Source organism: Octopus bimaculoides, chromosome 1 (genome assembly GCF_001194135.2).
Source record: "Octopus bimaculoides isolate UCB-OBI-ISO-001 chromosome 1, ASM119413v2, whole genome shotgun sequence".
NCBI classification, from domain to species: Eukaryota; Metazoa; Mollusca; class Cephalopoda; order Octopoda; family Octopodidae; genus Octopus; species Octopus bimaculoides.
Window position 1 is genome coordinate 124,711,667 of NC_068981.1, and position 22,500 is coordinate 124,734,166.

General features: G+C 33.8%; 1 protein-coding gene across 7 annotated transcripts in view; it reads right to left on the reverse strand.

Annotated features, from left to right (window-relative positions):
• LOC106879265 (serine/threonine-protein kinase OSR1) overlaps positions 1 to 22,500 on the reverse strand; it is a 229,606-nt gene that overhangs the window by 12,348 nt on the left and 194,758 nt on the right. For 5 of the 7 annotated variants that reach the window (XM_052970006.1, XM_052969990.1, XM_052969999.1 and 2 more), the window contains 3 exons: positions 20,726 to 21,439; positions 5,328 to 5,368; positions 3,733 to 3,785 (listed from right to left, as the gene is read on the reverse strand). In XM_052970006.1, coding sequence (XP_052825966.1) covers positions 3,733 to 3,785; positions 5,328 to 5,368; positions 20,726 to 21,439 — 808 coding nt within the window. The remainder of the gene's footprint in view (positions 1 to 3,732; positions 3,786 to 5,327; positions 5,369 to 20,725; positions 21,440 to 22,500) is intronic. The other 2 variants (XM_052970009.1, XM_052970011.1) reach the window with 1 other exon arrangement.

Here is a 22,500-nt window from a genome sequence, read left to right on the forward strand (position 1 = left end):
GAAGCTGAACCAATATTTACATGTGAGAGACACTAGCAGTACCCCCCCACCCAGTACGTGGAGAACTTAGAGACAAAAATTATGCAATAGAATTGATTAAGAACCCTTTCTTTAATTATGTTCCAAATATCACATTAATATGTTGATAAATAAAAAAGTTACAGGTGTTTAATGAGACTAGTCTAAATTCATGATTATTTTAGAATTTAATTGAAACTCATGAGGGGTGTATTTTGGCCAGAAATATAGTAACGAAAGGGTTAACATCTGTTCTCCATACTGACATGGGTTGGATTTTTTGACCGAAACTGGGGAGCTGCCCAGGCTTCATTTGTCTGTTTTAGCATGGTTTCTATGGATGGATGCCCTTACTAACACCAACCATCTTACAGAGTGCATTGGGTGCTTTTATGTAGGACTAGCATGGGTGCTGTTATGTGGGACCAGCACAGGCGCTGTTACATAGCATCTGCATGGGTGCTTTTATGTACACAAGCACCCATATTCCAAATCTGTTAATTTTTTGGAAGAATCACATCAACAGCCACTTTCAATGATTGCATGGATCAGACAGAATTTGTTGAGGAGGATTTTCTATTACTGGATACCCTTTCTATTTCCAAGCAACGTAGTATTTCCTCATGGCCAGACATGATTTCACAGAATACTGGAAATGAAGGACAATGGTGATGACACTTATTTACAACTATCATGTGAAGTCAAGGCAAGGAGACAACAACATACAAGCATATAAACACACACACACACACACATATATATATATGTACAGACTTTTTTCAGTTTCCTATTTCTTTACTGCCCACAAGGAGCTAAACATAGAGGAGACAAACAAGGACAGACAAAGGGATTAAGTTGATTACATCGACCCTAGTGCGTAACTGGTACTTTATTTATCGACCCTGAAAGGATGAAAGGCAAAGTCGACCTTGGCGGAATTTGAACTCAGAACGTAACGGCAGACGAAATACCGCTAAGCATTTCGCCCGGTGTGCTAACGTTTCTGCCAGCTCGCCACCTTGTTTCCATTTACCAGATTCACTCACAAGGCTCTGTTTTTAAAAATATATTCTAAGTAACATCTGTAGATTTCAATTGTCCTCTCCATTTAATGAGGTTGATGTGATTATGTTAAAATATGAGAAAGATATTAGAAATGCCAACAGTCACAACCTATCAGTTATAAAATATTATATGAAAAATAAACAAAAGACACTCTCCACTATATTTATTCAGTTTCTATCATTCAATGTATGAAAGCTGTTTCAGACAGAATTTCAACACACTGTCTTTTCGATTTTCTATTTAACATACAATTTGGAATTACTGAATGCAAAGGCAGCTGTTCCAACTTATTCAATGCATTAATTTAATAATCAGCTTGAACAGCTTTAACTACAAACTAAATTCAATACCTTTTACTTGTTTCTGTCATTGGACTAAGGCCATGCTGAGGCACCACCTTGAGGGGTTTTTAGTCAAACAAATTGTTCCTGGCACTTATTTTGTGTGATACTTATTCTATCATGCTCTTTGCTGAATCACTAAGTTATGGGGACATAAACCAACACTGGTTGTCAAGCATAGGGGGAACACAAACACACACAATGGGTTTCCACATAGTGTCTGCCAATCAAATTAACTTACAAGGCAATGGCCAGCCCAAAGCTATAGTAAAAGACACTTGCCCAAGGAGACGCAGAGTGGACTGTACCTGAAACCACATGGTTGCAAATCAAGCTTCTTAACCACACAGCTAAACCTGTACCTATGCACCATCATTGTTTGGTGTACATTTTCCATGCTGGCATGGGATGGACAGTTTGACTTGAAACTGGTAAGCCGGAGAGCTGCATCTGACTCCAGTTTGTTTCTACATCTGGATGCCCTTCCTAATGCAAACCACTCCACAGTGTGTACCGGGTGCCTAACAGCCACAGGTATGCACCCATTGGAAAATCTCATCATTCTTCAACGAATAAAAACAACACCTTCAACCCCTGCCACACGCCCAATATCTTTTAGTCAATGTTCCCGGTAATTTTTCCCAATCACTGAGCAAAACTTAACCCTTTAGCATTCAGATTATTCTGTCAAAAGTAATGCTTATTTATTCACATTTGTTTTGAATTAATCAAGCATTATCTTGTAACTTTGAGATGAAGTAAATGTTAATTTTTACTATGATATTGTAGGATTGGTGTCAGGGGCCAGGTGCAGCCAATTTGAACATAAAACAGAATATTTTGGCCAGATATGGCTGGTTTAAATGTTAAATCATTAAATATTTTGAGCAAACAAATATTTTAAGTCCAAATCTACTATGCAGCACTTTCATGCAACTCATCAAGCAAATGTTTGTAAAATAAAGTGACTAGAAGCATTTTGATGCAAGCCACATATATTCAATGAGTGTGCAGCTGCTCAGCTATGTAGATTAGAGGGAACATTGATTTAGAACAAGTCAGCAAGATCATCAGAACTCCACTAGTTCTATGTGGTTGATTATCACATAGTAAATATGTTTCTCCTCTGACCCAGCTCAGACACATCCCCACAACCAAATTCCATCACCCTGGCACCTCTCAATTTTTTTCCACTTCAAAAATTACAACAGAACTGGTATTTTACAAAGAGGGACTCCAATAACTTGGCAGAATCTTTCTACCCGCCATTTCACCTACGTCACTAAAATTCATGCTTTCAACAAAACTCTAATTTTCCATGTCCCAAGTGTTAACCACCACATACAGTTTCCATCATCATTGTTTTAATGTCCACTTTTTCTATGCTTGCACAGGTCAGCTTTTCTACAAATACCCCTTCTGTCACCAAGCTACACTTGTTACCAAGCAAGGAATATTTCACCTTGGCCAGAAGTGTTCTCCACAGAAGAGTGGAAACAAACATCATTGCTTGTATGATGGTGATGTTCATTGATTCTAAGGTAATATTCCTAGTGCACCCCACCCCCAACTTACCATCACAGACATAGACCATTATCTGCAGCAAATTCAAAACAGTATTTCACAAATAAAAACTTAACGTAATTAACCCTTTATTCTGCATATTTTTTTACACTCATTGCCCCGTTTCAGTCACCCCGTTATCACCTCATTTTTCTTCAATGCCCCCTGGATCTTTTCACTGCCCCCAGAGGGGTAGTACCACCCACTTTGGGAATCACTGATTTACAACCATCCCATGATGTCAAGACAAGGATACACACAAACCTGAGTAGTGAGGCATGAATCTAAACTCAGTAAGGCTTTCTTACCCTGCTATGTTTTCTAATTGTTACTAATATTTCTTGAGGCCAAGTCCTGTTGAGGTCAACTGTGCCATTCATGCTTCTGGAGTCAATAAACTATATCACCAGTCAAGTAGTAGCATCAATAAATCAATAAGATGTATCATCAGTCAAGTAGCAGCGTCAATTTAAATGACAATACCTGACATTGTACCACTGTTACAGATTAATAATGATTTCTTGAAATTAAGTCTAGTAATCTCTTTAATCCATTTTCTCCACTACCTCACTCATGTCTACTGCTGTTAAGTTTTAACTAACATTTATTATGAGCCGGATAATGAAGTAGATAAGGGTCCCTTGAGAATATGATATTATTTTCAAGACTTAGGTAAAGTAGGACAGACTAAGCACATTCGGAAGACCGATTATTTTCTGAGAAAAGAATTTAGTCATTGGAATACCTTGTCCTGGCGTAAAATCAAATTTGATGTCATTTAGAACTCTTTTCTCATTTCTGTAAATAAACAAATATATAATTAAATCTTTGAACAAAATTACTATTGTTATTAACACACACACACACAATGCTGAAAATCTAGTTTCTTCACTGAATGATTTGATAGATTTTTTGATGTGCCTGGGTAGTATTATGGTATAGAAGACAAGCTGTGTCCATGCAGCATGTCCCCACTCTCTACGTTGCTGATGGATCCAAAGGAACAGCATGGCCATTGCAATTTGGCACCACTGTCATCACACAACTTGCCAGAATAAGGTTGTAGATAATATCAAACTGCCTCAGGGGCTCCAACTCCTGATTTTTTTCCCCAAGGTTTACTCCTGAAGCCTTTTCTATATAAGTCAGGTATGGCTGCAAGGCAGTGGAGGTTTGGAACTGGGATTTTTCCTTCTCCTAGAAGGGTAGTTCCCCCAAACACACACCCTCTAGCTAATGAGATCTGCCTGTCCAGTATATATATTCTAGAAAACAGTGCTTCATTGAATAAAGAAGTATTTTCCAACCCCACTATAACTTTCCAGAAAAATGTATGTCTCACCAGTGGCTAGAAAAAAATTATAGGTGTTCGTATGTTTGTTGCGAAAAAAAAAAAAAAAAGATTTTCACACTTCCATGTCCCACTAAAAAAGGAAAAAAATTTAGATTCCATACTCCACCACAATATTCCAAAGGTCCATCGCTGGGATGTGTGCCCAACATTGGAAATCACTGGTATAGAAAATAGGGTAACAACTAAATTACATTGGTATTCTGATTGATATCTGGACTATATGTATTCCAGTATTGAAATAGTGAAAATGAGCATGCCAACTAATACAGTTTCAGCAAGAAGGCATAAAAGATTTAGCTATTTTAACTTTGCTGTATTTTGCATTTGTCTGGATTGGACAGGTGAAATAAGACAAAATAGTATTAGCTTTATAGTGAGTCACAACCTAGATGTATACAGATGATTGAAGATAGTTAGATGGGTCTGTATAAAATAAATGATAAACATAAAAGAATATCTTAACCAACATTTTTCATGGAGCAACAAATTTGGTCACTTAAATAATGCACAAGATGAAACTATAACATTACAGTATTTTAACAGTCACATTTGCTAATACAAGCATACACAAACACACAAACAATTATTGTTTGCTACTTTTTTTTATTAAAAAATCTTTTTTAAATTTAAATTCTTTCTCATTACAGATTTGTTACCTGTTTTAAGTTACATTTCTTTTATAGTGGAAAGATCAAAGACCGAGTTATAGAAAGTGTATTACTTGAATACCAACCATACCAGTTTCCTTGAATGCCAGATTTTACCATATTACTACAATATAGTAATAAGTTATTGAAATTGTTTGAAGTTAAGACAACACATGACAAGTGAGATAGTTGAATGTAGCCAAAAGAATAAAGAACTGAGTTTTTTTAAAATTCACTGCGTTATTAGAAAAAGAACAAAATATACAGCATGAAACCATGAACAAGAAAAGAATAACAATATTTTTTTAAAATTGGAAACATGTAGAATAATGCACTAACCTTAATCGCAAGACCAGTCCAATTGGTACCTCTACTGGTTTCTAGCAACAGAGTGGGGGGAAATAAAAAAAAATATGAGAACAGTTCATAATATGTCTTAAACAGCAACACAAGAAGTGCTATAAAAATCTGTGGAAGAGATAGCAGTTAAACAATCACTACATGAGAGAATTCATGTAGCTGCATAAACATAAAAGGTTGAAATTGTCAATATTTCTCCAAGACATTTTTTTTTTTTAAATAAGAACAATGTTGCTTAGTATTCTTTCCTCTTTGAGATATACCTAATCTCTGTATAAATACTAATTACATATTCAAAAGTAATATTTTCTTCCCCCATTCCTTTTTTTTTTTTTGGTCTCAAATTTTCTGTAGAGATATTAACACCTTTCAATTTGTTTCTTTTTCAGGAGGATTACACAGCTGAGATAGAATAGTTTCTCGAATTTATATGCTACGTTTGCCAGCATATAAGAGGTACTCTTAGAGAGACATGACCCTATTTTACAAGTATATTTTGTGAAAAAGCAAAAATAAATAAAAACAAATTTTGTCTGTTCCATCATACACTCATTGAAAGATATTTTAAAACAGTTTCATAAGGTAAAATAAAGTATGATTCTCTAACAATATAATGAAACCACAAATTTATTGTATAATCATCAACACTTAAAGTCCATTTTCCAGGTTGGCATGAGTTGGACAGTTTAATGGGCTGGCAAGGCCAGAGACCACACCAGGTCTTTTAGTCTGTTTTGACTTGATTTCTATGGCTGGATGCCCTTCCTAATGCCAACCACCCACTTTACAAAGTATACTTGGTGCTTTTTACATGGCACCAGCATCCATGCAATGCTTTCTACATGACACCTTAGTTTTAAGATCTCAATTCTGTCGTGGTGGGCAGGTCTTCTGTATATAAACTATGTTATGTGAATACCATATTTCAGATTTATCTTCTTTCATATCAACTGTGTATATTTTGGTCAGCATGGCCACAGTCTAATGACTGAAACAAGTAAAAGGTAAAAGATAAAGGCAACAGATAATTAAATAATGTAAAATACATATCAGGCATGGGTTACGTATGCTGGGAAAGAAGGTATAATGAAATGGTGCAACCTCTCCACATAATTGCCAAAGTACCATAAGCAATCTTTTCATAAATTTCTGCTAACAGACTGTGACATTTCAATATTTTATTATTAGTAACAATTATTGTACCTCGTGGACTTGTGTTCATTTGGGTCCCTAGCCACAACACTCAATTTCCCATCCATAATACAGCCACAATAGATGGTGGGCAATTTTTTACATATTTAAAAAAAAAAAATTGTGACTTATATGCTGGCAAATACGGTATTCCATACACATCCCCAAAGCAAATGTTTCACAGCTGAACAACTCTTCCTGATAAAACAAAAATCTGAAAAAGTGATGATCATTTCCCCACTAAGACTAACTGATACAAATGAATTGTCCCTCAAAGATAAAACAGGACAATTTCTTTTACCATGCATACATACATACATAAATATATATTATTCTTTTTATGCAACTGATATTATCTAGGAAACTTTATTAGAGAAATCATTAATTGCAGGTTAACACAGTGCTCAACTATCTATTAACCATTTCATCAACTTCAAGTCTGACCAACATAGGGAAAGTTGCCACCAAAATGACTAACATATCTCTAGTATTATGCTGTCTCAAGCTACTGACAACTGTCATACTTTTGCAATATCAATTGTTACTACACCAGTGACCTCTATACCACTTGTATTTTTGCCATCCAGCCCTTGGCACAGTGGGTAAAAATATCAATAGAGAATGATGTTAAATTCAATGACGTACATACACCATTAAATACTATGAAAGACAGCTGTTTCAAACCAGAGATAGCAGTTTTCCTTATGCTGGTCAAACTGGAAATTGATTAAATGGTCGATTGAACAATGTATGTTAACCAGTAATCAATGATTTCTTTCATGAAAAGGAAAAAAAAAAGTTTCCTAGAAAATGTCAATAGCACAAAGAAGAATATGAATATATACATACATAACAAATAAAGGGATAAAGATAGCTGTATCACATTTATTATCTGGTTATGATGGATTCAAAAACAGCTGAGGTAAGTAAATCGTTTAACATGCTGGAACATGTATAAGAACTTAATGCAATATTAATTAAACACAATCCTGCAATTTCATTATGACCTCAAACAATTATCATTAAATGCATGTTAAAGGATTGATCTACTCCAAATTTGTTATCAAAATGATTACAACCAGATAAATATGATACTAATATCTTCATTCTCTGATTTGCTTTATGTTATACCCTGTGACTGACAAAAATTTCCTGGATTTTCAGTTTGTGCAGAATATTTTAGATTTACTTCATTGTTTTCCCTTCTGTTAACTATGAATTCACATAAGCGCTGACTGAGTAATTGCTCGCATTTCACAAATCCCCTTTTGCATATACACATTCACACATAGTGCATTCCAGAAGTTTTGAAACATGTTAAGGAGAGGCAGTTATAACTGTCCTAGATTTTTGTAATTTTATCATTACTATACATCTAATAAGCAGATCTGCCAACTTTTGTTATTCCAGATTGAAAGTAACAACTGTAACAGCACTTTAAACACACCCTACCTGCTAAAAACTGCTTGTCACAGCTGACTAGTTTGCAGAATACAATTGGGATGTGAAGACCATTTGGAAGTGCAATCAAATTTTGGGTTAAACTGGGCAAAACTGCAACAGAAACTTGTGAAATGTTCATAACTGCTTATGCATCTGTTTTTCAGTGGCACAAGAGGCCAGCTAAAGTAATTCCAGTGTGATGTTTTATGATGGTCCCCTTTTTTAACAAGGGTATCATCTACATTCACTGGGCTCCTCTTGTTGATCAGTCAAGTATTTTGTGGAGGTTTTGAAGGAATACAGGAAGAGGTAATATTACAAAAGACCAGAGCACCTGCACCAAGACAATGCACCAGTTCACAATTCCATCCAGGTAACTAAAAAAGGGTAAAGACACCCGCTTCAGTCACGAATGACCATGAGATTGCACCTAGAAAGTCCCCTTCCTAGGCAAAAGACTGGGCAAGGTTGTTTGTGGAAGACCAGCAGTTGCTTATGTATACCAGCCTCTCCTCTCCATACCACTGATGTTATCTGAGGGAAAGGCAAAGGCCAATACAGCTTGGCACCAATGATGTTGCAACTCATTTCTACAGCTGAGGGAACTGGAGCAACATGAAATAAAGTGCCTTGCTCAAGAACACAACACACAGCCCAGTCCTGGAATTGAACTTACAACATCATGATTGGGAGCCTGTTGTTCTAACCACTGAACCACATGACTTCATTCATGATTGTGAGCTTGGGTAACTAACTACGAGACAAAGATGGGCATAAAAACTGTCCGTCACATTCCCTACAGTCGGAACTTTGCTCCCTGTGACTTTTGGTTGTTCTCCGAACTGAAGGAGAAGATAAAGGAGGCTGTGACACCATTTTGAAGAAAGTAACTGGAGCACTACAAGTACACGGAAGCCAGAGGATCCTAGTTTGAAGGAGATTTGATGTTTTATACGTTTCTGAAATTAAAAAAAATGTCTGTCCTGAAAAAAGTCTCAAAACTCCTGGAAAGCACCTAGTGTGTGTGTGTGTGTATATGTGTGTGTATATATATATATATATATATATATATATATATATATATATATATATATATATATATGTATGTGTGTGTGTGTGTGTGTGTGTCTGTATATATATAGACACACATGCACACACTTCAATGTTCAGATTTCCATGAGCAAGGTTCCTTATTAACCCCTAATTTACAGACTCACTTTTTGAAACATCATGAAAACAAGTCAGATTTCTAGTACTTTGTTTGAATTAAACCTTGTGGGACCAGATTTCCAAAGAAAGATACTTTCAATGATTTTCAATTGATTTTGAAAATAATTAAGAATTTTAACAGATTTGGTACAGTAACTGATTAGACAAAAGGTTCTTACCTAAAATTATAATGAGAGGTTTTAATTCAAACATAACCAGTTAAAAAAAAGAAAGGTTTTATATCATAGAAAATGAAGCAATCTAGAGCAGGTTGATTTCAAAAGATATCAATAAGATATTAATTGGTTCTCTCACACTGATGGTGATTAGATTTTGTAATTCGTTTGTGCCACATTTCTGAAAGAATATTTTTTATTCTTCCTTGCTTAACTTATATTTAATTCCAATTAGGCCTAAATAAAAGTTTTAGTCAGACCTCTCATTCAGAATGTTCAATGGGCATCAGCATGTTCTATATATTAATAGTAAAAGAAATGTATTTGTGGTGGAGAAAATATAATTATAATCTATTTTGTAAACTTTCATTTTTCAAATCATATTGAGTCTTTCTTGCTAACAAGGGTTGATTATTTAAGAAAATTTTTATCATTGGAGCAGAGCAGATCTTAAACAATTGTTGTCCTTCCTCTGGATTACAAAAGTACAAGTTGCATTTTTTCCAACAGAGCAATGAGAGGTAAGTTCAAATAATGAACACTACTTGTAGTTGTAAGATTAAAAGTTAAAAACGTTTGATAACAATAACCTTGCATTAATTAAAATTCAAGTCAACAAATCATTTCAATGAAGATAGTACAAAGAACATCTTATATAAGAGACAACAGGCACAATTTGAGTTGCACAACTAAACCCAACCCTTGAAATATCAAGCAATTTCAATTTCCAGATAGTAGCAACAACATGTATTTATTGGTTGATTTTTCAGCCAATTAAATCTTGGAGACAATACTGACTTAACTATTGAAACATCTTACAGAGCAACAATAAAACATGGTAACAATAAATGTAGACATTGTTTTTGTTAATGTAATATATTTAAAAATATGTTCACTTGGATCAAAATGTCTTCACACTGTTGAAGAATTCTACCAAATTTCAAAAGAAATTATGGTAAAACTTTACAGAAAGTTTGTTCAGAATCAATATTTAAATATCAAACGTGAAAAAGGTAATTGTAATTATCAATATAAAGATGGAGAATATCTGCAGCAAGGCATCATGATTCTGAAATTAAAAGAATTAGTTTGATTGGGAGATAAGTATATAAGAGAAAGAAACAAAGACAGAGATGATGAATAAATGACAGGAAGGGAAAGAAAGAATGTCTAAGTATGAGTGCGTATGTGGGCGTGTGAGAATGAGAAAGAGATGTTGGGAGAAGGACATATGTTTGGGTGAGTGCGCAAATGAGAAACAGAGAACATGTACATGTGTGACAGAGAATGAGAGGGGTATGGAAAAAAAGAAAGAGAGAGTGTGCATGTGTGTATGGAAGAAAGAAGGTATGCCAGTGTGTATGAAAAAGAGAGCATGTGTATGTGTCAAAGAAAGAACATATACGACTGCATGCCAGAGAGAGAGAGAGACGGACAGAGGTGAGGAGAGTGCATGTGTGTGCACTTTATACAGGCAGCATAAGTCTCCATTTGGGCTGGCAAAGTTACCAACCAGTGTCTCAAGTTAACTGCAACCATTTATTGCTATTTACAATAGCTGGTGTGTCTAGATTCCCATATGCCTGTTCTTGTTGTGGTTTAACTCTAGGTCAGCCCCATCCAGGCATATTAGGACCTTTTCTTTGTGTATTGTGTATGTATAAAGTATCCCTCCTTTTTTTTAAGCCAGTAGAGAATAGCTTGAGAGAAACTTAACCCTTTAGCATTTAAACCAGCCACATCCAGCCCAAGCAGTCAACCTGTTTGATGTTCAAACCAGTCAGATCCAGCCTCTCACCCCCCCCCCCCTATGATGTCGTTCTAAAAAAATAATACTATCACATTGTCAAAGTTTTGAAACTGCGAAATAATACATGATTAATTCATAACAATGTGAATAAATAAGCATTACATTCAACAGAGTAATCTGAATGCTAAAGGGTTACAATAAAAAAAACAAATTACGACCAACAAGCTGAAACAAGTAAAAGATAAAAAAGATAACTATTACAATTTGAGAACAAAAGCTTACACATGAGAATATAATGTGATATTACTAATACTAATTGTTTGCAATATAGGCACAAGGCCTGAGATTTTGGTGGAGGCATTAGTCAATGAATGACCCAGCATTTGATTGATACTCTCCAGTACTTTGTTTTAATGACCCCCAGACAGATAAAATAAAAGTTAACTTTGGTAGAATCTGAACTCAGAATGTAAAGAACTGGAAGAAATACTGCAAGAATTTTTTTCCAATGTTCTTACTAGTCTGTCAATCCACCACTTTAAATATAGCTAATGGTTTCAAATTTTGAAACAAGGCCAACAGCTTTAGGGGAGGAGAGAAGTCAATTACATCAACCCCCAGTGCTCAAACTACTTATTTTATCAACTCTGAAAGGATGAAAGGCAAAGTTGACCTCAGCAGAATTTGAACTTAGAATGTAAAGCCAAATGAACTTCTGCTAAGGGTTTTTGTCAAGTGTGTTAATGATTCTGCCACCTGTCATTTCTAACACAAACAGCCAACCTCAATTTAACTGATTGGTAAATATTTTATCAACCTCAAAAGGATGACAAGCAACCCCAACAGGATTTTAAATCACAAATAAAAGCAAGCAATTAAACACCACAGAATATTCTTGCTGAAACTTATTTCTACTGGTCAATACCTTAATTTTGGTATTAACATAGGATAAGATGATTCAGTGGCAGCAACATCATTTCACTGGTCACATGTCTCAGTATATCAAATTTATTGGTGGAAGTGTAGATATGTGGGAATTTGCATTAATGTATTAATATACTGGTTTCAAGTGGAGGCACATGGCCTAGTGGTTAGAGCGGAGATTGCCGGTTTGAATCTAAGACCAGTCAATGTGTGTGTTTATGAGCAAAACACCTAAGCTCCATGTGGCTCCGGCAGAAGGTAATGGCGAACTTCTGCTGACTCTTTCGCCACAACTTTCTCTCACTCTTTCCTCCTGCATCTAGCAGCTCACTTGCAACAGACTGGCGTCCCAACCAGGTGGGGAACCTATACACCAATGGAACCAGGAAACCGGCTTTTATGAGAAGGTGGGGAGCTGGCAGAAATGTTAGCACACTAGGCAAAATGCTTAGTGGAATTTTGTCTGTCTTTACATTCTAAGTTCAAATTCCGTCGAGGTTGACTTTGCCTTTCATCCTTTTGGGGTCAATAAATTAAGTACCAGTTGCATACTGGGGATCAATTTAATCGACTGGCCCCCTCCCCAAAAATTTCTGGCTTTGTGCCTAGAGTAGAAAAAAAAAAAATACTGGTTTCAAATTTTGGCACAAGGTCACCAGTGCTTAACTGGTACTTATTGGCTCTGAAAGGATGAAAGGTAAAGTTGACCTCAGCAGGATCTGAACTCAGAATGTAAAGACAGACGAAATGCCACAAATCATTTTGGCCAGTGTAATGTATTAACATATTAAGAAATCTTTTCTTCGTTATATATTTTATGTCTTTTATCTTTTACTTGCTTCAGTCATTGGACTGTAACCACGTTGGGGCACTGCCTTGAAGGATCTTAGTCAAACGAATCAACCTCAGTGCTTTGTTTTTTTAAAAGTCTGGTACTTTTTCAATCAGTCTTATACTGAATCATTAAGTTAAAGGGACACAAACAAAGCAACACTGGTTGTTGAATAGTGGAGTGGGGTATTAACACAAAGATACATAGACACACATACATATACATAGGTACAGGAGTGGCTGTGTGGAAAGTAGCTTGCTTACCAACTACATGTATGTATGTGTGTGTGTGTGTGTGTGTGTGTGTGTGTGTCCAACATCACTTGACAACCGATGCTGGTGTGTTTACGTCCCCTTAACTTAGTGGTTCGGCAAAAGATACTGATAGAATAAGTACTAGGCTTACAAAGAATAAGTCCTGAGGTCAATTTACTCGACTAAAGGTGGTGCTCCAGCATGGCCACAGTCAAATAACTGAAACAAGTAAAAGAGTAAAAGAGAGTATAATATAGGTGGCTATAGCTATAGCAATACATACACACAATTGGCTTTCAGTTTCTGTTAACCAAATCCATTCACAAGGCTTTGGTTGGCCTTGAACTATATCAGAAAGCACTTGCCCAAGGTGCCACACTGTGGGACTGAAGTTGAAACCATGTGGTTTGGAAGCAAACATCTTACCACACAGCCACACCTGTGCTTATTTAGCCCCTTAGCATTCAGATTATTCAGTTAAATATCATGCTTATTTATTCACATTGTTTTGAATTAATCATGCATTATCTTGTAGCTTTGAGATTTTGATGATGTGATTGTTTATTTTTAGAATGACACTGTAGGGTAAGCATGAGAGGCCAAATCTGGCTGGTTTGAACATAAAACAGGTAGAATATTTTGGCCAGATATGGCAGGTTTAAATGTTTAAAGGGTTAAAGGATTTAAAAGATTTTAAAAGATTCTAAGAAATCCTTATATTTAGTATATCAATTTATCCTAACTTAGTAGTTGATAAGGGTTACACATAGTGGTGTATGATGGTTGGTGTATTGGGTGTGCTGTCACACCCAATGCCACCAAATTTCAAGCAGGGATATAACAAAACTTTTCCATTAGATTTGTGATTAAATTAATGAGAAATGTTAATATTTATAATGAATTTGCCATTTTCAAATGGCAGAATATATACCAGGGGTATATATTCTAGCAGACCCAGAATATATACCCCTGGCTACACATACATAAAACATATTTCATTTCATTTCATTTCAGAATTTGCTGTGCTGCAGATACAATTACCTTTTACTTTAAAGTTTAATACGCCGAAATGATGAAATAGAAAGTGAAAAGGATAAGGTTAAAAGAAACAATGTCAACAAATATCAATTATAATGATTCATGTATAAGCTGTGACAAGTTTAACAATTTTTTCTAGTACATTCATTTAAAAAGATACAGTGAATAAATGCTTAAATATTAAACTATTGCTATCAACATATACTCATCAACAGACATTTTAATTCTTCCAATTCTACAACTTCCAGAGACCACCATTCTTCCTGTACTTACAGTTTGGCTTAGGCACTAGTTTACCAATAAACAGGTAGAAGAGAACGATGTCTTCCAAAAGCAGCAAAGTTTTTTCTTCGTCATACAGTGAACCTCAATGATGGCTTTAGCAAACAAATGGTAAAAAGCAGTTTTCAAGACAACCATGATTTTAAAATTCTTTTTTGAAAGACTCAAAAAAAAAAAACAACTCTAAAAACATTTTTGCAGCATAACTATTGTTAGTTTTCGCTTCAAACGACAATCATCAAATTTATTAAAAATTAGCAAATTTAGACAATGCAGTCAATAAAGTAAGACCTTAAAACAGAAGTGCTTTTAGCATCGTTTAGACTAGCCCCATCAATATCAAGTGCTGCATTCTTCTTACTTCTAAGCCTGTGCAAGAGGGATTTATGTCAAAGTGGAAAACACTAGCATGGAATGTCTTAACAAAGGAGATGGTCACTGCAGGCCAAGTAAAAGACAGCTTCAATATTAAAAAGAGTGAATTTTTTACATTAACCCCAAACTATCTTCCATCCCAGAGAATTCAGTCTGTTAGTTGTTAGCACTTGCATGTATATCTGGAAATTGCATCTCTCATCAACCATTTCATTAGCTGATAATATAATAACTACGTTACAGACATTAAAGAAAAACACCCATGTTAGATCAAGTATATGTCAATATAACTGCCACATTTTCATTAACTTTTTAATGCTCCCAGCATTAGATAAATTAACAGTGACTTCACTAATAGTTTATTCCTTTTTTTATTTTCAAATAAAGGTTCACAGCTAATTTAAGATTAATGTAGAAAACAAGAAATCAGGAACTACAAGCTTTCTCCAAACATAGTTAAATGAAATTTGGGTCACAAAACTTGGTCTGTGAAAATATTGTGGCTACATGTTAGTGACAACTATGTAAGTTAATAATCAATAATTATTCTAAGTATCAGCTAAAGTTTCCTGTCACTAGAGAACAAAATAATGATTGTCTTGAAAACAAATACTTCATTCAAGAAATAATTTTAAAAAAAATATAAAACTGACATTCCTGTGTGTGCATGAGGGTGTGTGAATAAACTGCTTCAACAAAATAGCCCAGCCTTGAGAGTCACCTCAAGTTCCACAGTTGCTATAATAATATGAACTGGTTAAGACAGTGGATTTCTAGCAACAAGTAACCAGAGGAAAAGAAGAAGTATAATTAAGAAACATAAACAATAATATTTAAAAACAAAACAAAACAAAACAAAACTACAACAGAACAATTGCATAAACAGTGTGTAATAAGGCATATATATATATAAGCAGCAAACGTTTAGCAATTGTTGTTTGATGTATTGCTTGGCAGCGCAGTGGGAGGTTTTTCAGCCAGCAGCGATGCTTGCAATAAGGTGATTAACAATGATAATGATAGAAGCAAACTGAAATAGTGATAATTAAAAAGGGTTTCAAAATGGGATGAAGGGTATAGCAAAAGAAATAGATATGAATGGGAATAGACATAGTGAGGAGAGGCAGGATAACATTTTTTTGTTTACATTAAAAAAATAAAATTATGCATAAGCAGATATTCTTAACGAGGGATATGATATAATAAGGAGGTGAGAAATATTAAGAAATAAAAAATTAAACTTATATAATTATCTGTGGCCTGGTGAACTACCTATGCATATTCATTAAATCTAAGGTTTTTTAAAGATGAAACAAAGAAATAAGTTAAAGTAAAAAAAAATATAAAGATACTCAAAGCCCTACTAATTACTTATAAAATACCAAATTACTTTTCAGTGCAGTTGTTAACTTCTTTCAGAGAATATCTTCATTATCAGAAATGAGTAAAAAAAACTTTACATATGAGTTTTAAATAACATCACAAAGACATTAAAAATTAAATTCTCAACAAGCTGAAACAAATCCATATATTCTTTTTCACCCTGCCTTTAAATCCCAAACCAATTTTATTGGTAGACTTCATATACTACTAACTAATATAGATTGATGGCTGATTACAGTACACTACTATGTCGTAACCTGTTGGGTGACTAACTACAGCATCTTTGTTGAATGTTCTCAATTAGCTATTTCAATAATACTTGTTCTAAATTTGAATTCTGTTGGTTAGCTTTTACTTTTTTTATTATCAGTTTTTAACCTTTTGGCTAAATTAAAAGTAACCTTAAGAAAATATATGCAGTGGTGAGAATTTTACCTGACTGAATAAATTCCCTAAAATGAAGGATGGGAGGGGAAAAAACTTTTTAAAAAAATCCATTTAAAATAGAATTTTAACAACAATTAAAAGAGAAAATATTTTTATGAAAAATTATATGCAAATGTAGACAAGCTTGGCTGGAGCTCATGTTTCAACAAATTAACAAAGGAAATGACAGAAAATGACCATTTCATAAGTGAAAGAAAATAAAAAGCTTTGCCCACTCTCTTTCTCTCACTTCTTTTATGTCTTGATTTCCCATTGGTTTTAGACAACAAATAATAAATATTAAATTTCCATATAACTTTTTTAGAATCACTTTCCACTACTACCCATTCCTCTGGAAATATCAATTACAGACAAAATTGAATTTTAGACATTTCCAAAATTTTAAAGCACTAAAAAACAATTCCTTTCAAATGATTAACCCACCATAAAAGATATTTTGTGATCATGTTGTACACTAAAGTTCATGGTTGTCCTGTTAAGCTATAACAATTCTGAAATAAAAGACATCATTTTTTTTTTCTCTTTTTAATATTTGGAAATATCCTCCTACTTTCTTTTTCTTCTTTGAAATGCTTTTGTTCTGTTTTGTTCTTAATTAGGGTTTTTCTAAAGCAATAAAAAAATTTATCAAAAATCAAATTAGGAACTGTTTTGGGTATTTTGAATAATATATGATTGGTACCAATAAATTTCGAGTATTCTTGGAATATTAACAATTGATATTTCAGACTTGGATTCCCATTTTAAAAATACTTAGAGCTTTTTTTTTATCTTTCTTTTTTTATTAAGACTATATTCAGAGTTTCAGTTTTTTTTCTTTCTTCTTTCTTGTTATGTACATGTATTATTTGAAATACTTTTATCAAATTCTAATGCAAGTAGTGACTTTTACAAACTGAAACAAATTACTTTCATGTTTTAAAGTATATATTCAAACATAATGGACTGCAGAAAAACCAAAATGATCAGAGGTTACAGAAGCGAACAATGACCCTGTGTTTTACCCATGAAACAATATCAAATGCCTGATTTCCTTTGTGTCAAATACTAGGTATGGCTTTCAATGTAGCTTTAACTTAAATTATTTCCACTTTTAGAACAAAAACTTGTTAATCATTAAGACTAACAGAAGTTTTACAATTATATAACAATAAGAGACCATAACATTTAATCCTTTCACCAATGATAAATGTATCTTAAAATCTTCCAATCATTTTTACATTATTCTTCTTTTGTCTTTTTCTTGGTTATGCTGCCATGCTGGGGCATTGCTTTCAACAGTTTAGTCAATCATATCAAGCCCAGTACTCAACTGGTACTTATTTTTTTAACATCAAAGAGATGAAAAGCAAAGCCAACCTGGATGGGAGGAATTCAAATACTACCAGGTATTCTGCCTGGCATTATAAATTTTGCCAACCCTACTGATTTATTTTTCATTCATTCATATATATATATATATATATATATATATCTGAAATCATATCCTTTAAGTTTCATTAAATAGATATTTATTCAAAGTTCAGAATAAATTTATGTTACTTCATATTTAGAATATAACTATCATATTGTGAATTTAAATCAAATAAAAACTGCTAATTTTTTTTAAATACTTCAAACCAGTACAATCCAACAATCTCTTTTCCAAATCCAACAGCTGATCAAACATAAAATTTTTGAATAAATGTCTCGATTTATAAACTTCCCTGTTCAAGGTATCTCCAGTTTGTAAGAATGGAAGATATACACTTGAATCAATTCTTTATCTACACAAAGGGTAAAAAGTTCAATAGGATAAAAGACTGAAAAAAGTGATTACTACCATAGAAATAGTTTCAAATGACAAAGTTTTTGAAAGCTACAACACCTAATATGAAAACCACTATCTGTCATATTCCACAAGACAAAATCAAAGCAGAGTAATAGAAAAGTCTAAATATATAAATGTACTAATGAGAGAAACAATGGTTAACTTTCAAAACACAAATACGCTGCCATGACACTGGTAAATTAAGAATAAGAAAACAATTTAACTATAAATGATATATGTAAACTAATTTGCTTAATGAGAGTAACTTATATAATTTAAATAATGCACAAATAATAAACAAGACCTTATAAAAAATAAACTTCAATAAAATCTACAACAGATTAGTAATGTGGGACAGCAAAAGAAATAATAATGAGAACATATTAAATTAAGAGTTTTTGAAGAATTAGTATTATGTAAATTAAAGAAAATAGGGAGACTTGGTGGGGTTAGTATTAGTACAGGGGGGGAAATGGAAGCTACCTTATAAGTATAGAGCTAACACATATATGTATGTATGTATGTTTGTATGTATGTGTGTGTCTATACATGTGTGTGTGTGTGTATATATATATATATACACACACACACACACAGATAGATAGATAAATAGATAGAGATAGATAGAGAGAGGGAGAGAGAGAGAGAGAGAGAGAGAGAGAGAGAGAGAGAGAGAGAGAGAAAGAGATCATGCTTGTGTGTAGAAAATCAGTGTCCTGTACAGAAAGTGACATAACAATACAGATAGAACTTTAAATCTCAATAACAATAATAACAAAGATCTAGAAATGTTTCCTTAAAAATTTCTAATAGTCCTGATATTCTGAGTTAAAAACTCATTTTCAAAGACTTTAAAGAACCCTAATCCTAAAGAACAAGAGAGAGTTACAAATTGCAACAAATGTTACACTGGCAGTACAATTTGGCTTTTACAAATCTGAATCAAATCACATCTTCAGATATGTGCTCTATACTTTTAAAATAATTGAATAAGTTCTTCCAAATGGTACCATTTAAAGGAATAGGTTATAACTATGCCACTGATAAAAAAAAAAAATACATTAAGCACTGCAATTCCTAATTTAATTCCTGACTAAATCCCAATGGAACAAAATCCATAACCCCAGATTCTAATCACCTCCATATGTGTGGCAATTCTAATGCAACACACAATTCATTGAAATGCTTACATAATCTATAACTCTCTCAGGATTTCTTGAAAGCTTTTGTAATGAAATTTTTAATTGGAACTATTAGAACTAATTAAACATTTTAAAGGTAACATTTCAATAACTTCTTCATTGTTATTTTTTTATATATTTAATGGTCCATCTGCAATACTATCACCATCAATAGCACACTGTTTTTCAGTATATTCCATAATGCCTCGAATAGAATACTCATGTGTGTGTGTGTGTGTGCGTGCGCATCTACATATCCATATAAGTATACAAATACAGATATATATATATATATATATACTCAAACCCATACAAATATATACGTATATATACACATGCATGCACAAGCATAGACTTACACAATACACACACATATAGATTTACACAATCAATATATATATATATATATATATATATATATATATATATATATATATATATATATATACCATCACTAGCAGCAAGCAAATATCAGCCATACAGGCAAATAAAATATGTATGTTTTATATATACACACACACACACACACACACTGCATGTGTTTACATTCACATACAGAAATATATACACGCATACACACATACATAGATGCATGCATGTATGCACATACACAACTATATACTAACAAATATACATACACATATACAAATGTAAATATATGTGTGTATACACACACACATATCTACACACTCAAACACACTTACATGTCTACATATCTATACACACATAAATACATAAACATGCATGCACATATGTATATTCACATATCCATACAAATACATACATGCATATACATATATATATATATATATATATATATATATATATATATACACACACACAGACACACACACATTTAAATATGTACAAATATATGCACACACACAAGTTTAAATACACCCACACACACAACTGTGTGTGTGTGTGTGTGTGTGTGTGTGTGTGTGTGTGTGTGTGTGTGTGTGTGTGTGTGTGTGTGTGCGTGCGTGTATAGAATATTTTGCTTATATCATCACCAATTGTTTGAAGTGTAGTTTTGTTTTGTTTTGTTTACTTAAGTTACTTTGTACCTATGTTCTCACCTGCGATGAAGTTTCCCCGGCTGGTAATCCAGAGTGGGGTAACTGTTTAACTGCAGAGGAAGGAGTGCTTTGACTGGTTGCATTAGCCGCAACACTGTCATCTGAGGAGATGCCAGTGGTAGCAGCGCCAGTAGTATGAGACGTAGCAGTAACAGTAGTATTAGTAGTAGTCAGAGCGCCAGCATTTTTATCTAGATTTTGGTTGCCTGCTGCCATATCAGTCACAGTTGTCAGCAAAGAAGAGTGCTCATTGGGGAGTTGACCTGTAGAAGGGATAGCTGATGAAGCTTGGGGCAATGATGATGTCGCTGGTGACGGCGATACAGCTGCTTCCTGATCCTTTGAATTTTCAGGTGCGCTATTAGTTGACATCGGTGATTCCGTTGATGGCATTGGTGTTGTTGATGCAGCTGAAGAAGCAGCACTTAGCTGTTTACTGGTTGTGGCAGTGTCAGCCTGTGGCGGCACAGTACCTGAAGATGGTGCAGGAACTTTAGCATCTTCCATCAATGGTTGCGGAGACTGCTGTGACCGGGGCATGGTCTGTGGGGTGTCAGAACTGGTAGTTTCGCTTGGACTAGTGTTATTGGGCACCTGAGTGTCATTGGTGTTAGATGTCACTGCAGGGGAAGCTGATGAAGAAGCAGATGTTGTTGTGGTTCGTGCAGGATCAGAGGCCTCTGACGTTGAGGGCTGCGATGCATCCCCTTCTTTCTGTATTATAATGTAAGAGGACTTATGACACACACACAAAAAAAAATTCCTTTGCTATACAACATTAACAACAAAACATTTCTTAACAATTTTTAAAAATTATCTGTTAGCAATGACAAAATAAAATCTATGATATGGGATGAATTTTTGTGTTCCCCTTCAAGAAATAATAATAATAATAATAATAATAATAATAATAATAATAACAACAACAACATTGATAACAATAAAAAAAATATGAAGCAAAATAAAACAATGTCAAAGAAAACAAAACAACTGAAAGAGCATTAAAGAAAAACAATGCACAACAACTAAGTATATTTGAAATATTTAAAAAAAAAAGCAAATAGAGAAACAATATTAATAAATATGAAAGAGAGAGAGACAGACAGACAGACAAAGAAGAAAAGAGCTAGCGAGAAGTATTGCTATCAACTCCTTAAGAGTGGATGACTTCTACAGAGAATGAAAGAAATCATTTGTCTATGGATTAGTGATCACCTCATATTCATGCTGAAGATTAATTATAATATAACATTCAGTGACAGAAAGCAAATGGAAACAGATTGAACAATCTCACAAGACAATTCCACTTTCAACCCTCAGTAGCTGCAAAACTATAAATTAAGTATAACAGCAGTAATACAGTGCTACAAATTGGGAGTGATTACAGGTGCAGAGAACCAGAGAAAATATCATTAAATAGTTAATGATTTAAGATTACTTAAGAGAGATTTGAAAGAAGAGCATCAAAGTTGAATTTATCAAAGGAAAGACATTCATGGAAAGTAGATAAGAGATGTTAAATGCAAACATGTGTGAGGATAGGAGAAATAAAATATGAAAAACATTGCTGGAGCAAATAAATGAAAAAGGACATCCAGCTTGAATGTAGACAACTACACCATTATTATTATTATTATCATGAATAGTTTATTTTTAGCAGCCAAAGTTGTTTATCATAATCACAGGTAATGTTATTAAAAGCAGTATGGTTATCAAATTAACTGTTCTGCCATATGTTCAGGATTAATGTTGTGTCATCTGGTTAATGTTATCAA